We start from the raw sequence: 14,547 nt of genomic DNA, 5'->3' as shown, positions 1-14,547 counted from the left end.
GTCTCTCCTAGAGAAAGAAGGAACCCGGGAGGAAAGAAGAGAAGGGCTGACACCTAAGAAAAGATGAAAAGAAACGGGCTGGTTGCTGCCTCTGCTGCTTTTTTTTTTTTTTTTTTTGGCCGTGCCCACCCGGCTTGGGAGAGCTTCGTTCCCCGACCAGGGATCCAACCCGCTCCCCGCGCAGTGGAAGTGCTGAGTCTTCCTCGGAGTCTTAACCACTGGATCACCAGGGAAGTCCCTGCCTCTGCTTCTTAAAGCAAAGCCACACGCTCCTCCAGGACCCACCTCCCTCACCCTCAGTCCCGCTTACTGGAAGGAGCCGGCTCCACGCCTGCCGGGGAGTCATGTGACCCAGGCTTAGCCAATCAGCATAGTCTCTCCTCCTGGCCACAGTGATTGGCTCAGGTTTGGGCACGTGATCCAAACAGTCCAATGAGCTTCAACATGGCCACTCACGTTGGAACTGCTAGGGGAAAAAAATGTTTCTCCCCTCTCGGCCCTGTGAGGACGTAGCCTGGAGCTGTAAGTATTCACCTTGCTCTCCTGAGAGGAGAAGCCAACTGAGAATGTGATCAACACAGAGGAGGGCAGAGCTGATATGGGGGCAGAGAACACTGATGACATCACGGAGCCCCTGGATCCTGCCACACTTGAAGCTAGTCGTAGCACTTGAGTTTTCAGAACTGTGGGCCAATAATACCCTTTTTTCGCCTGACCAGTTTGGATCGGGGTTTCTGTTACACATAGCCAGGAAAATCCTGAGTCATGATTGAAAAATGCAAGCGGACACCAAAAGGAGTGAGACCACGCTCAGCAGGTAAATGGTGAGCAGGACTGATGAGACCGGCAAGCTCGAAGCCCAGAAAATGAAAACTGGGTCCAAGCTGTCCCTTTTCCTCTCCCCAAAACCTAGTCTGACTCATGAGTTACAGTTCGAGCCAGGGAAAGAAAGAGTAGGAGGAAGCACAGGGAGGGCGTCCCAAGATGAAAAAGTTTGGAAATTGTTCCAGAGCATAATGAATTGACTTAACAACGGTTTCTCCCCTGGAAGTCATCTAATGAAATTATAAGACCATCCACTTACTGCTGGGATGGCCAAGGGCACGCTCCAAGATGATCAGCCGTGACAAGGAGCCAGCACTTAGCTCACAGTACATTTTAAACATCATCTAAGCAGGCCTTTTCTTTTCCATTTATGACAGCCTTCAAGGCTTGGGGACATGATGGCAGCAGGCTTTTAGAATGAGTTTGTGTTGATGTAAAGGGCAACTCGGCTCATCAACGCCAGCTTGGGCTTCCCGGCGGCATCCGACAGGCTCCCCATCACCTTGGCTGTGTGTTCAACACCTATTTGCTTGATGAATCGGAACCGTTCTTGTGTTTTGTGCACGATGGTGCTCGGGGTGACAGGGTGGCGCTGGGGGAGGGCGGGGGCGGCAGGGAGGGTCTGGATCGGGCGCCGGGTGGATGGAAGAATTTTCCAGAAGTCAGCTTGCCCGTTTTCTCCTTCCCTACTCTCCTCTGTCACCCGTGGGAGGCGACCAGGGGCACAGAACTTCACAGCCCCGGCCAGGCCACGCTGCAGGTCCTGAGGCTCCCTGGAGCTGCTGCTGGGACACGGGTGGTGTGGGAACGGGAAGGACAGGAGCAGGGAGGAAGGCTCAGTGCAGCTGGCCGGCAGGTGCCGGGGTTTTGAAGAGCGATGCTGGGGCCAAGGCACTCCACGGGAGAGCTGGCTCCGCGGGCGATGGAGTGGGCTGTTGTTCAGCCCATCTGTCTCTCGTTAATGAAGTTGTCCAGCGCGGCTTATTAATAAGGACGCGTGAGCTCAGCCGGCCCGGGACGTCTTGCCAGAACTAAAGGGCAGGGCGAGTAAGCCCTAACGACTCCTCAGGCACAGCCAATATGAAGTGGCTTCCAAGCACCCGGCCGGAGGAGAGGGCAGGGGGTCCCGGCTCTGACCTTAGCCCTGGGAAGGAGGCTGGCAGGCCGGTCACACGGGGAGGATGAGCCCCGCCCGGGGGCAGTCAGCAACCAGGGGTCCCGACTGTTCACTCCCCCGGCTCGGGGCTCACGCCTTCCTGACCACCACTCTTCCCTCTTCCTGCCCTACAGCACCTGGCGGAGTTTGCGAAGCCAGGTAGGAAGAATAATCCCACTCCCACCCCCAGAAGGATGCCCACATCCCAATCCCTGGAACCTGTGAAAACGTTAGGTTATGTGGCCAGGGGCATTTAAGGCTGCAGACAGAATTAAGCTTGCTAATCAGTAGGTGTTAAAATAGGGGATTATCCTGGACTATTTGAGTGAGGCCTTTGAGTGAGGGTAATCACAGAGGTCCTTGTACGTGGAAGAGGGAGGCAGGGGTGTTAGACTGCTGCAGCCTTTGAGGATGAGGGATGAGCCGCCAGCCGAGGAGGGAGGTGCCTCCAGAAGCCGGACGGCAAGGAACGGGCGCCCCCTAGAGCCCGCAGGAGGAACACCACCTGCCGGCGCTCTGATTTTAGCCCAGCGAAACCTGCGTCACACTTCCGACCCCCCAGAACTATAATAAATTCATGCTGGTTGAAGTTTGTGGTAATTTGTTACAGCAGCAGCAGGAAACTAATACAGGCATACTTGGGAGACATGGCCGGTTCTGTCCCGACCACCGCAATAGAGCGAGTCACACGAAGTTTTTGGTTTCCCAGCGCGCATAAAGGTTGTTTATACTGTACTGTAGTCTATTAACTATGCGATGGCATTATATCTAAAACAAAAATGTACGTACCTTAACTAAAAAATACTTTATGGCTAAAAACTTCTGTCTGAGCCTTCAGTGAGTTGTAATCTTGCAGGTGGAGGGTTTGAAATATTGCGAGAATTGCCAAAATGTGACACAAGGACACGAAGTGAGCAGACAGCACCAACAGATTTGCACAGGGTTGTCACAAACCTTCAACTGGTAAAAAAACCCAAAACACAATATCTGCAAAGCACAATAAAGCGAAGTGCAATAAAATGAGGTATGCCTGTACACAAAGGTAACAGGCCCGGTTTAAAAACACTCAGCTGTCCAGCCTCCCCCACAGGGAGAGGTGGCCTGTGGCCAGTTCTGGCCTCTGAGGCATAAGCAGATGTGCACTGGGTGGGCTTTCCAGAAAAGCCGTTGTTTTGCTGATACAAACGGGGCATGCTGAGGAGGGACAGGCCCTTTGCCTCTCGCCCGGCCCTGGTCACGTCCTCCTTCCTGCCTGGGACGTGGGCGGGGTGAGCAGCCCCACGCGAGCACGGCGGAGCCCAGGGCACAGGAGGAGCCGGGCACCTATCGCCCCTACACCCGCCCTACAGCGGCCTCTAACCTGCCATGACGCGAGAAAAATGAGCCCTGCCAGGGGGCAGCCCGGATGCTGCGACACAGAGCCAGGCACGACCCAAGTGGCCTCCGGCTCCTGCAATGATGAGAAAGTGCTGTCCAGAACCCCGGCGGCCCTGAGCCCTGGGGGAGCCCAGGGTGAGGACAGTCCTCATCCTCTGGGGGGTGGCTTCACACTGAGAAGGGCTCTGGGGCCATTCGGTCACCAGGCACGGCCGCTAACTCGCAGGGACCCAGGACATGCCCCCACCACCTGGGCCAAACATCTCCCAGCGGGTTGCGGCTCCTGGCTGCCCCATCTGCACCGGCTTTAGGCCCCCAGATCCAGCCCCGGCTTCAGAGAAAACACGCAGCACGCCGCTCGCACGGGGCTGTGCACGTATACGTATATGCTTACTGTATTAAATGCCTCATAGCACCTGCCCCGTTGTTTTTAGGAAGTTTGAAATAGTTTATTAAACATTGTGTGTCTGCCTTTAAGTTGGCAGAGCCCTATCCAGTCTCTTACAATACCCAGTTTACACTTGACGTTCACACTTGACAAGAAACAATCCAGCATTTAGCCATGACAGACGTTGCTGGCCAATCCTGATGCATTTCTTTTCAGCTGAGATTTGGCTTCAGAGCCCTTCTGAATGGGACACTCTGCCTATCACCAGTTTATCAGAGCTGCCACCTGAGGGGAAACCTCTTTACTATCCCGGGATAGAATCACTTTTCCGGACTTTACTCTGCATTTAAAATGTGGTCATAAATTAACTCCAGTAAACTCAGTGCTGCCCCTTTTCTATAATCCATGAGAAAAAGCGTTCAAGAAAGCTTTTCACTGTACTCGGTTTCAAAAAATACAAAAATGAACATTATGATGACAGGAGTGTGTTAAGAGGCTAAACTGAACAGTACATTCAAGAGCACATACAGCTGCTGGCGACGAGCTTTTGATGTGCAGGTCCCGGCCCCCTGTGCAGTGAGGCCACGTCCCCTGAGGCCCAGCGGCTCTGCTTCAGCAGGACCCGTGGCCTGCGGGCTCGTCCGCATCCCTGAGTGTCACTCCCCACGGCGTGGACATCACCCACGCCTTCAAACACCCACACACCACACACTTAATTAACATTAAAAAAATTTCAAACCACTCAAAGCCCGTGAAATTAAGAGATCCTATTAAAACGTGAAACCCACTCATTCTCCAAAGGGAACTGGAACTCTATCTGCTGGGGAGCACCGGTGGCTGGGTGTGACACACGGTTCCCCCAGGAGCTGCCCAGATTCTGTCCGTGACACACAGAGAGCGGGAGCGGTCGGCCCGGGGTCCTGAGAATCTGCCGTGAGATGCTGTAAAGTCACCCTGGGACGGGCGCCGTGACAGGTAACGTGCCACAGCAGACAGATGGGCCCTGAAGGGTGGCAGCCAGAGCCGGGAGACGAAAACAAAGGGAAGAAAGAGATCTGGGCCTTAAGAGAGGGAAATGGAACCACAGTACAAGGCTGCAGGCTGGTCACTGCCCTGGGGTGAGCCGTCACCAAGATGCCTGCGGGCCCTGGATGGAGACCAGGCGTCGGCCATGCCAGTGCACGCACAGGAGACCCCAGCTCCTCCCTGCGAGTGTGCAAAGACATACACTCTCCAGACTGCCACACACACAACCCAAACCCTCCCTTTCGGCCCCTGAAGGTCAGGATCCCCCTGTGGCGGGTGGAAGACTCAGGGATCCACCAGATGAAACCGCAGAGCAGAGAATCCTTCTTCCCCAGGCCTACAGACTTGGTGCAAACTCCTTTTCTAAGAGCCGTAGGTTTCTAAGTCATTTCTTTTTTTTTTTTTTTTTTTATTCATTTATTTATTTTTGGCTGCGTTGGGTCTTCGTTGCTGCCCCCAGGCTTTCTCTAGTTGCGGCGAGCGGGCTTCTCATTGCGGTGGCTTCTCTCGTCGCAGAGCACAGGCTCTAGAGCACAGGCTTCAGTAGTTGTGGCGCACGGGCTTCGCTGCTCCGCGGCATGTGGGATCCTCCCGGACCAGGGCTGGAACCCGTGTCCCGTACATTGGCAGGCGGATTGCTAACCACTGCGCCACCAGGGAAGTCCCTCTAAGTAACTTCTTGAACGCACAGAAGTGACAGCACAGACGTGTGTGGCTCAGGGACGTGCCAGCTGGCCTGGTTCAAAAGTCCTGCAGCTCGGGGACGTCCCGGTACAAATGCAGGGTCTCGGGGTTCGAGAAGGCTTTGTGGTGCTCCACGGTTTTCCCAGCGATGATCTGCTTCACGGCCATTTCCACTTTCTTGCCGTTGAGGGTGTACTGCCAGGGGAGGGGAGGAAGCAGACAGGAAGAGCGTTTAGACCCGAAAGGGAAAGAAGTCCCTCAGCTCTGACATCTGGGCACGTCCAAGCCGAAACGACCATCGTGACCTGGGGCGACCAGAGCGAGCGATTCTCGGTGGGTGACCGTGAGCGAGTTCCTTAACCTGGGTTTGTCCCCTGGAACATCACCTGGGGACCAGAGCATCACACCGAGGCTGTGGGCAAGCTGATGAGTGAAGGCACACACAGCTCTCGGACGTGCCTCGCTGTTACGCTGCCTCTTTCTTACTTACATTTACCTTCTTACACTGTTTATTATATTAGAAAGACTAGCTTATTTCAGGAGTGGGCTGGCTTCCTGTGACTGTCCCTGACCACCGGAAAGTGAGCTACGTCCAAGAGCCTCGCCAAACTTCCGGCAAATTACGCTGCCTCTTTCTCACTTACATTTACCTTCTTACACTGTTTATTATATTAGAAAGACTAGCTTATTTCAGGAGTGGGCTGGCTTCCTGTGACTGTCCCTGACCACCGGAAAGTGAGCTACGTCCAAGAGCCTCGCCAAACTTCCGGCAAATCTTCCCCCAGAACCGTCATCTGAATGAGATGGGGCACTGCTTTTCCCATAGTCGGACTCTGTCCAAATGCTCAGAGGCCCCTCTAAAATTCATAGCACGCGTTTCATCTTTAACCCCAATGGTCATTTGGCGGCTGTGCTGGCGTGTTTAGGGACCAGGAAAATTCTGGAACAAACAGAGAGCCCTTTAATGAACCGCCAGTGCCCTGATCTCTCCTCACACTGGCATTTTTTTTTTTTTTTATCCTGAGATGTAATTAAAATTCATTCATTGAAAACCTCGGTCTACGTGTGAACTAATTAAGGATCTGAGCACCGGCTTCTGAAGGACCACCTGTCACTGGGGTGTTGTCAGCCCCTCTTGCCCTGAAATGCAAACGTCTCACGTGCTTTCTGTGCTTTAAAGCCCCAAGAACAGCCTGCATCAGCTGACAAAACAAACAAGACATCGTTTTAGAAGAAATCCTTCCCCTGGGCTTCCCTGGTGGCGCAGTGGTTGAGAGTCCGCCTGCCGATGCAGGGGACACAGGGTCGTGCCCCAGTCCGGGAAGATCCCACATGCCGCGGAGCGGCTGGGCCTATGAGCCATGGCTGCTAGGCCTGCGCGCCCGGAGCCTGTGCTCCGCAACGGGAGAGGCCACAGCAGTGAGAGGCCCGCATACCGCAAAAAAAAAAAAAAAGAAAAAAAGAAATCCTTCTCCTGCTTCTTGGTGAGAAGGGCTGGGGTGGGGCAGAAGGTCCTTGGACTCCTGCTTGGCCCCCTCCCTACCCCCCTACCCAGGAGATAAGGCACAGCCTCCCGTCAGGATGGGCCAGCACGTCAGCTGTGACCAGTGACAAAGACCTGCTGAGATCAGGGCAGTCATGGCCTCCGGGCCCTCCAGCCTGGCAGGGCCTCAGATGCCCTTTTGTGTTCCCCTTGGTGTGACCAGACGCCCGGCCGTGACCTTGGCCGTGTCCAGCCCCGAGCCCCTGTGGCTGGGCCAGACCCCCCACCCCCCAGCCTGGTGGCACAGGGCGAATCCTCTCCGAAGTGCTCTATTAGTTCAGACCACAGGGATCTGAGAACACGAGGGAGCTTGAAAAAGCCCCGGGAACCCTCGAAACGACTTCACGGGTCAAGCGGACGGAGGAGGAGAGAGCTGAACTGAGTGCCCGGAAGTCAGGGGACAAGAGCCAGGCTGAGGACAGAAAGAAAGACAGGCTGGGGTGTTCCTCACCTTCCAGCAAATCGCTCCGCTCTTCTCGTGAGCAGATACAGTTTGGGAGTCACCATTTCGGCAGCAAAGGACACAGATTCATTCTCAACAAGATAAAGCCAAGGGGACTCTCACACCCTAGTTCCCCAAACTGTTCCAGATCCAGACAGAACGGATCCACTGAAGGGAAGCCTAAGACCCTCACCAGGGAAAAGACAGTGAGTGTCACTGACTCAGGAAGCCCCTTCTCTCCCTGAGCCACTGTCTGCACAGCGTCACCCGGAGTCACCCGCCCGCCGAGTGAGACAAGAGAACTCCCAGGCCGCGGGGGCCCTTCCTACGCGTAACCAAAGTGGAAAGGAAATCTGTGGACGGCATAAAAAGCCCTGGTTCTAGCTGCACCTCACATGCCCGCCCCTGCTCGGGGAGCGACATCCAGACTCTCCTTCCCCTGGTGGCCCGGTTAACCCGTTCCTGTCCCCGCCTCCGTGAACAGCTACTCTGCGGGCTTGGCTCGGCTGTGCCCTTACACGGCTGTGTGCGCACACGCGTGTATACGCAGAGGCCTTCTCGGCTGACAGAGGCCTTCGTTTTGTAAGCGGCCGCAGGTTAAAGCCGTGATCCGATCTGAGCGCATCTCCTCCCGCAATGAGAACCTAAGCAAAGTATTGCGGGGGGGCAGCTTTCTGGAGCTGCGCCTCTAAATAGATTCACATCTTCTTTCTGCAGGCAGAACTTAAAATTAAAAGGCAGGAGGAACGGCACCCCAGCGACTCTTTAAAAAGTTAAAATTAATTTTTGCATTAATAATTTGAGCACACACTAAAACCACACAGAAGAAAAGCCAGTTGGACGTGCCAGGCGGGCCCTGCTTACCCTCTGAAGACTGGTATTTAGCAGAAGTTGCTTTACATGCAATTTAGGAAGAGTAAAAAAAAAAAAAAAAAAAAAAGAGAGAGGGAGATGGCCGAAAACAGAATGGGGTTGCCAGGCAACGGGGACCAACTATATATAAAGCCTGAGCAAGCGTCTAGATGAGAGGTCCAGAAGCATGCGGGCTCGTGGGGGGCCGTACCGGGATGCCCTGGGTCTCCAGGACGAGGCTGGGCACGTGCCGGGCGGACAGGCCCAGGCGGATGGCGCTGCAGATCCTCTTCACCAGGTCGGGCCGGAAGGTGTGGCCGGAAGCCATCTTCAGGAAGAGGATCACCCTCTCCTGCCCGTCCTTGTTGTACTGGGGGACACACAGGCTGTCCAGGACCTCCTTGAAGGCCTCCACTGCAGAGACAGGGCCAGGGCCTCGCTCTCACACCATCCCACCTTGATGGGGACTGCCGTGGCTCCCCTGCCCCCCCTGGCAGGTGCCCCGGGGAACAGGCAGAAGGACACCTATCACCAGCAGAGTCAGAGAGCCGTAGCTCGCGCTGGAAGGGCTGACGTCTTACAAGGAGCCGGGCACCCGCCTTACTTACTCAAATACAAATTTAAAAATAAAAGGAATCAAGTGCCGCAAGGGTACTCCAGTGGTGGGAGGAAGAAAGGCTGGAATCACATGGATCGAGATTCCACCCTGATTACACAACCCTGACATGACTTTGGGACTCTGCCATCCGCATGAGGCCGCCTCCCCGGGAGGCTGATTTCGTGGCCCCGGTGGGACATTTTAAGGCTCACGGGTGACTCTACTGTGCACCCATAAGGCCCACTGTCTTTATTTGGCGTCCTGGATGGTGGTGCTGTGTGACTGCCAGCAATCACACAACCTCTCTGTGCGTCTTTCTCCACCCATGAAGAGTAGACACAGCTGACCAACCTGATGGAGCTCACCATGAGGATGAGATGTAACGGAATGGGGATGGGCCACGGGACCTTAAGGATCCTGTCCTGAGTTTTTTGAGCTACAAGCAGTGTGGACAAGGATGTTCTAGAAAGAAGGACACCCTCATACATGTCTATTCTCACGCCCGGAGGCAAAGGGGCAAGAGTTATGCCAAAAGGTGGCATCTTCGGAAAGCAGGTCCCCGCTGAGACACTCCTTGTGCCACTCCTGGATGACTTGAGAATAATGCTGGGACAGAGGAGAACGCTCACCGATGTTATAGATTTCCGAGCTGCCGAATCGCACTCCGTTGGGGTTGAGTGTGCTGTCGCTGGAGAGAGAGACGAGGTCATGGACACGTGGCGGCTCCAGAGTGAGGCCCATCGCAGGGGCCCCAGGGACAGTCACCCCGTTTCCACGACCACATGCCGTCAGCACCGGCGCCTCCCCAGCTCCTAGTCCCAACCACCCCCTTTCTCCCTCTAAACTCAAAGCTAGCTATCAAGGGGGTCCCCTCTGGTGGGGACATCGGCCACCTCCCTGCCCCTCCCCCCGCACAGGTGCCCCCTCCCGGGTGTGGGCACCCCTCCCCGCTGCACTCCAGGAAGGGCCGTAGCGACGGCAGACAAGACGTGGGGCGCACGTCGGCCGCAGGCCTCCCACCCCAAAGCCCCCCGACCCACCACTGCAGGGCACAGAAATGTGGGTCAGGCCCAGACCCACCCCTGGGAAGCTGACACAGGAAGAACCCAGGAAAGGCCCCAAATGGGGCAGGCAACCCACCCCGCAGGCCGAGCAGATGGAAGGGTCCAGGACACGGGAAGCACCCCCCTCTCCCTGCCCGGATGCCTCGGGAAGCGGGGCCCCAGGGAAGAGAAGCCAAGTCCGCGGCCCTCACCTTCGGCCCAGCATGATGACGCCCCTGGTCTTGGGGTTGATTCTGCAGTAGTCGCCGTGCACCCAGACACCTGCCGGGGGCGGGGGGGGCAGAGGGACTCGGTCACCCCAAGGGGACAGGATCCTGACCGGCTGCCTGGACAGACGCCCTCGGAAGGCATGACACCAATGTAACTCTTGTCAACAGACACACCCGAGGCCCAGAAGCATGTGTGATGTGGGGCTGGGGGCGGAAGTGAACCAGACAGCTCCCATCCCCAAGGGCACACCTTCCCACCCCCAAGGGCACGCCCTACACCCAGGTCTGAGATGCGGCAGCGCGCAAGAAACACCCCTCCCGCAGGTACCAACGAGGGTTGCGGGAATTCACGGGGCCTGAGAGCAACCCCAGCAGTGAGGATGTGAAGGGGGGGACTGGGGAGATCAATGGAGCTTTGAGGGGGGCCTCTGAATGGAGGGTGGGAAAGTACAAGCCCCGTCTTGGGAAGAGAGGGTGGTCTGGGGCGGCTGAGGGAGCAGGTCCGGAGGGGTTGGGGCCCACCTTGTAACAGAATAAACAGAAGGAGCATGACCAGGCGGGAGGCTACTGCAACAGTCCCAGTAACCCAAGCCTGAACGAAGGCACCAGCCACGGGGGCAGAGGCTTAACGAGCAGGTGAAACCCGGGGCACGTGGAGGGCGGAGACAGAGGCAAGAATCAGGTGACACTGACACCGCGCGCCCTGAGCCACCCCGACGTGGCCCGCAGTGTGCAGCTGGGCCCTTGGGCTGGTGTCGTTCATGGGGAGGCCCCCGTCCTGGATGCCCCAAAGCAACAGATCCAAGGGATCAGGCCCCAGCTTTGGACACATCCGCCACCCGACACGGAGCAGCAGAGAGAAGCCACGCCGCACAGGGGAACTGCCTGGAGGCCTCCTCCCTTGGCGGGTCCCACAAATGCAGGAGGCGCCCCGGGGGAGGGAGCGGTCAAGAGCACAGCTCTGCCGGCTCTGCGCAGCTCGGAACTCATTTGCCTGGCCTCCTGGAATAAGCCCCAGAGCCCTGCGATCCAGCCAGGGGAAAATGGCAGACCAAGCCCGCGCAGGGTCCTCACGGACGCCATCTCTTCCTTCCGAGTTCTTGACACACGTCCCAACTGTGAGTGCTAATAACCCAGCCGGCCCGTGACTCTGAGCTGCTACCCCTCCAATGACAACATACTCCGTGGAGGCCCTCATCCCAACCAGTGGCTACAAGCCACGACCAAGGCTTCTCCGGAGATGAAGCCCAGGTCCCCCGCCTGCAGGGAGCGTGCAGTGCGTGGGAGGCCATGGAAGAGAAGGAAAGGCCTCATGAGCTCATTTATTCTGAGCAAAGAGGACGGGAGGCCTCGAGGGCCTTCTTCCCTCCTCCCCAAGCTAAAAAATAAAACCTTTCCTTTTTTTTCCCCACTAGGTATTTTATTCTTTTTGGTGCAGCTCTAAAGGAATTGTTTTCTTGCTTTCTCTTTCCGATAGTTCATTATTAGCGTACAGGAAAACAACACATTTCTGTATCTTAACCTTGTGTCCTACAACTTTACTAAATTCATTTATTAGTTCTAATAGCTTTTTGGTGGAGACTTTAGGGTTTTCTACATATAGCATCATGTCATCTGCAAACAGTGACAGTTTTACTTCTTCTCTTCTGATATGGACACATTTTCTTTCTTTTTCTTGTCTGATTGCTGTGGCTGAAACCTCTCCTTTCTAATTGGATATTTAAAGGGTTCCCCTACACAAACAGGTGGAAAAGTCATTCCTACGCTTGCAAATGACATGCCAAAGTTTTGCAGAAGCACATCTGTATGGCTACACAGAAAACCAGGCTTATACACGGTGGTCCCAAGAGACAGCAAGCTGCAGACAGAGCAGCAGGGCCTGTCCCACACACCTCCCGGGAATCCTTGTTCATTTTGGAACTTGGGTGCCAAGATCCACACACAGTCTGGCTCATATGGAGTCAGACCTCCCATGAGTCTGATCCTTACTGAAGCCCTGGAAATGCAAAGAAAAAGGAAGATGCAAATCTCCCGGAAGAAGTTTTCATTTGTGAAAATGAAACGACATGCTTCAACCTCTTGCAAAACCAAAGCTGAGGGGATGAATCCACAAGTGGCTGGAGGCTCTGGTGCCCGGTTGCCACGTCAGAGAAATTAAGGGTTTCCTTCTAGGTTTCCATGCCCCTGGGCCTGCAGTTCAAACTCTCTAGTTTTCATGGCAGGTGATTTTGCTTCACTCTGATTTTCCTCGTGCTCTCCCATTTCGGTGATGGGACCCGTGAACAAATACACCAGGATGAATGGGCAAACCCAGCCTTTCTCCTGCTTTGAATTCCTGGAGGTCTACTGCCTGAAATCTTTTTAGAGTGAGCATGTATACCTGTACATTAAAAAAAAAAAAGATGCCCCAGCCTTCCATGTACATAAATGTAAATATAAATAAACAACACATTGCACATACACGCTTCTCTTATTAAAGGACCTGTGACCACTGGACCTGTTTAGCTAACGAGGGCCAATGGAAGCTCTGCCTGCTCCATCTCATCAAGCTCAAAATCTTGATGGCTCATGGGCAGGCCTGATCTCCTATTTGGAATTTACTATCTTCAGTCACCTGTACCCATCATACTTCCATTTTTGCCTTGGCTACCAGGAAACTCAGAGCTGAAATCATTGCTTTGAAGGATCAGAATGATCTAAATCTTTCTAAAGTCTGCTTTTAATTTCCTTTTAAATTTTTATTAGGTTTTTAAAGACAATTAAAAGTCACAAAGAAAATCAAAATGGCTCCTATTATTCACACACATACATTTCCTTTTAAAAACTCACACAGAAGGCATGCAATGCCCTCGGTTCCACACTCCTATTTGTCACTTAATAAATTCTTGGATACTTCTCCATATCGGCACCTTGTCAGTTTACATTTTCACTGGCCTAATTTTTCAGGGTAGTGATGTCTGTAAGTCGGATGCCTGTTGCAGAAAGGAAGACCTTGCTTCTTTGTTGTTTTCTTTTATCATCGAGCCATGTCCTATACAGTCCAAGAATCTCTCAGTGCTGGGCCTGGAGAAGTGGTCTAAGTTCAGCCTGTGTCCACCCTGACCATGACCAACAGCTTCAGATCCCATTATCTTATCTGCCCTTATTTCTCCGTATTTATTCGTATGTCACACCTACTTCCAGAAAGTATTTGAGGAAGCTACCTATAAAGCCAACTATATGATGGGATTATTGAAAGGATCAGAAACTCTGCACTGGGGTGAGAAGACTGCTACAACAAAGCAATTATGGCAGCTCTGAGCTTCCTGGTAGCCAAGGCAAAAATGGACAATATAACAGGTCACCAAGTATTTGTTTCCTCCAAGAAGGAATATCAGAGCTTTGGAAATAAAGACTTTTTCTGAAATTAATCCTGAGAGACATTTATCATGCGAACCCTTGCATATATAACAAAAAATGACAGAAAAGAGTTTTCAAAGAGCAGTGCTGCAGAAGAGATGTCATTTCTTAGATGGATCTTCAAGCTGAGGTTCTAATCCCTTCCTAGGACAGAAGCCCCGACTCCTCTTCAAGGTCATTTGAGGAACTTCTCTCTCTCTCTCTAGTCTGCTTTAGTCTGTCTGAACAGCTACACACTGGCAGGACCCAAGGTGGGGCTTAAATGCAGAGGCATCCAATGGAGGCCAGGCCACATGGCGGGGAGGGATGCTCCCACTACCCTCACATGTGACGTGCTATGCCAGGTACGATGGCTTTTATGTGGGACATTACACGGGAACACGCAAGGCCGAGTAGAGAAACGGGACAGACCCGTGGCACCTTCTACCCCCGATGGTCACCTGCCGCTTTCTGATTCACCACATGTGATTTATGCAAAATAGAATTACCTTTCTAGAGGTTGAAGACAGCAAGTACTTAGGTGTAAATAACTCTGGAGCAGAAGGCTCGCTACATTATGAGTTACATAGCTGCAATCACTCGAGGTTGCTTATGAAATAAGATAAGGAGGCAGGAATCAGAGCTTTAAATAAAGAGACTTTCCAGCTCTGGGGCAAGACACCACTCCGAAGATGAACGGAGGGTGGCAGCCTGAGTGAGTGACGGCCTGGAATTAATCATCCCGCTGCAAAAGCTCTCTTCTCCCATCACCTCCACGAGGACTGGTTGATGGGGTGTGAGACAGAGGAGACCCCAGCCAGACACCTCTCGCACACGCATCTCTCCCCGAACAGGCAGATGAGCCTGGGTAAGCGAGCGGGCCTCCCGCCCCTACGCAGCCAAACCAGCGGGTCGTGCCGGCGGCCAGGAGCAGGGCTCCGGGCCAAGGGGCTCCGGGCACAGAGGGTGGTTAAGAGTAATCTACACCCAGATTAGGGTTTCGTA

At 54.0% G+C, this 14,547-nt stretch overlaps 1 protein-coding gene across 3 annotated transcripts in view; it reads right to left on the bottom strand.

Annotated features, from left to right (window-relative positions):
- Nucleotides 1–3,797: 3,797 nt before the first annotated feature.
- Nucleotides 3,798–14,547, bottom strand: part of AACS (acetoacetyl-CoA synthetase) — a 46,447-nt gene continuing 35,697 nt past the window's right edge. For 2 of the 3 annotated variants that reach the window (XM_079943207.1, XM_079943208.1), the window contains 3 exons: nt 10,147–10,216; nt 9,521–9,579; nt 3,798–5,651 (listed from right to left, as the gene is read on the bottom strand). In XM_079943207.1, the coding sequence (XP_079799333.1) occupies nt 5,440–5,651; nt 9,521–9,579; nt 10,147–10,216 (341 nt within the window). In that variant the 3' untranslated portion in view covers nt 3,798–5,439. Of the gene's footprint in view, nt 5,652–8,504; nt 8,708–9,520; nt 9,580–10,146; nt 10,217–14,547 lie in introns of all 3 variants that reach the window. The other variant, XM_079943206.1, reaches the window with a different exon arrangement.

This window comes from Stenella coeruleoalba (genome assembly GCF_951394435.1).
Source record: "Stenella coeruleoalba genome assembly, chromosome: 14".
Taxonomy (NCBI): domain Eukaryota; kingdom Metazoa; phylum Chordata; class Mammalia; order Artiodactyla; family Delphinidae; genus Stenella; species Stenella coeruleoalba.
Note: the sequence above shows the minus strand (reverse complement) of the source record. Positions and strands in the feature narration are given on the sequence as shown.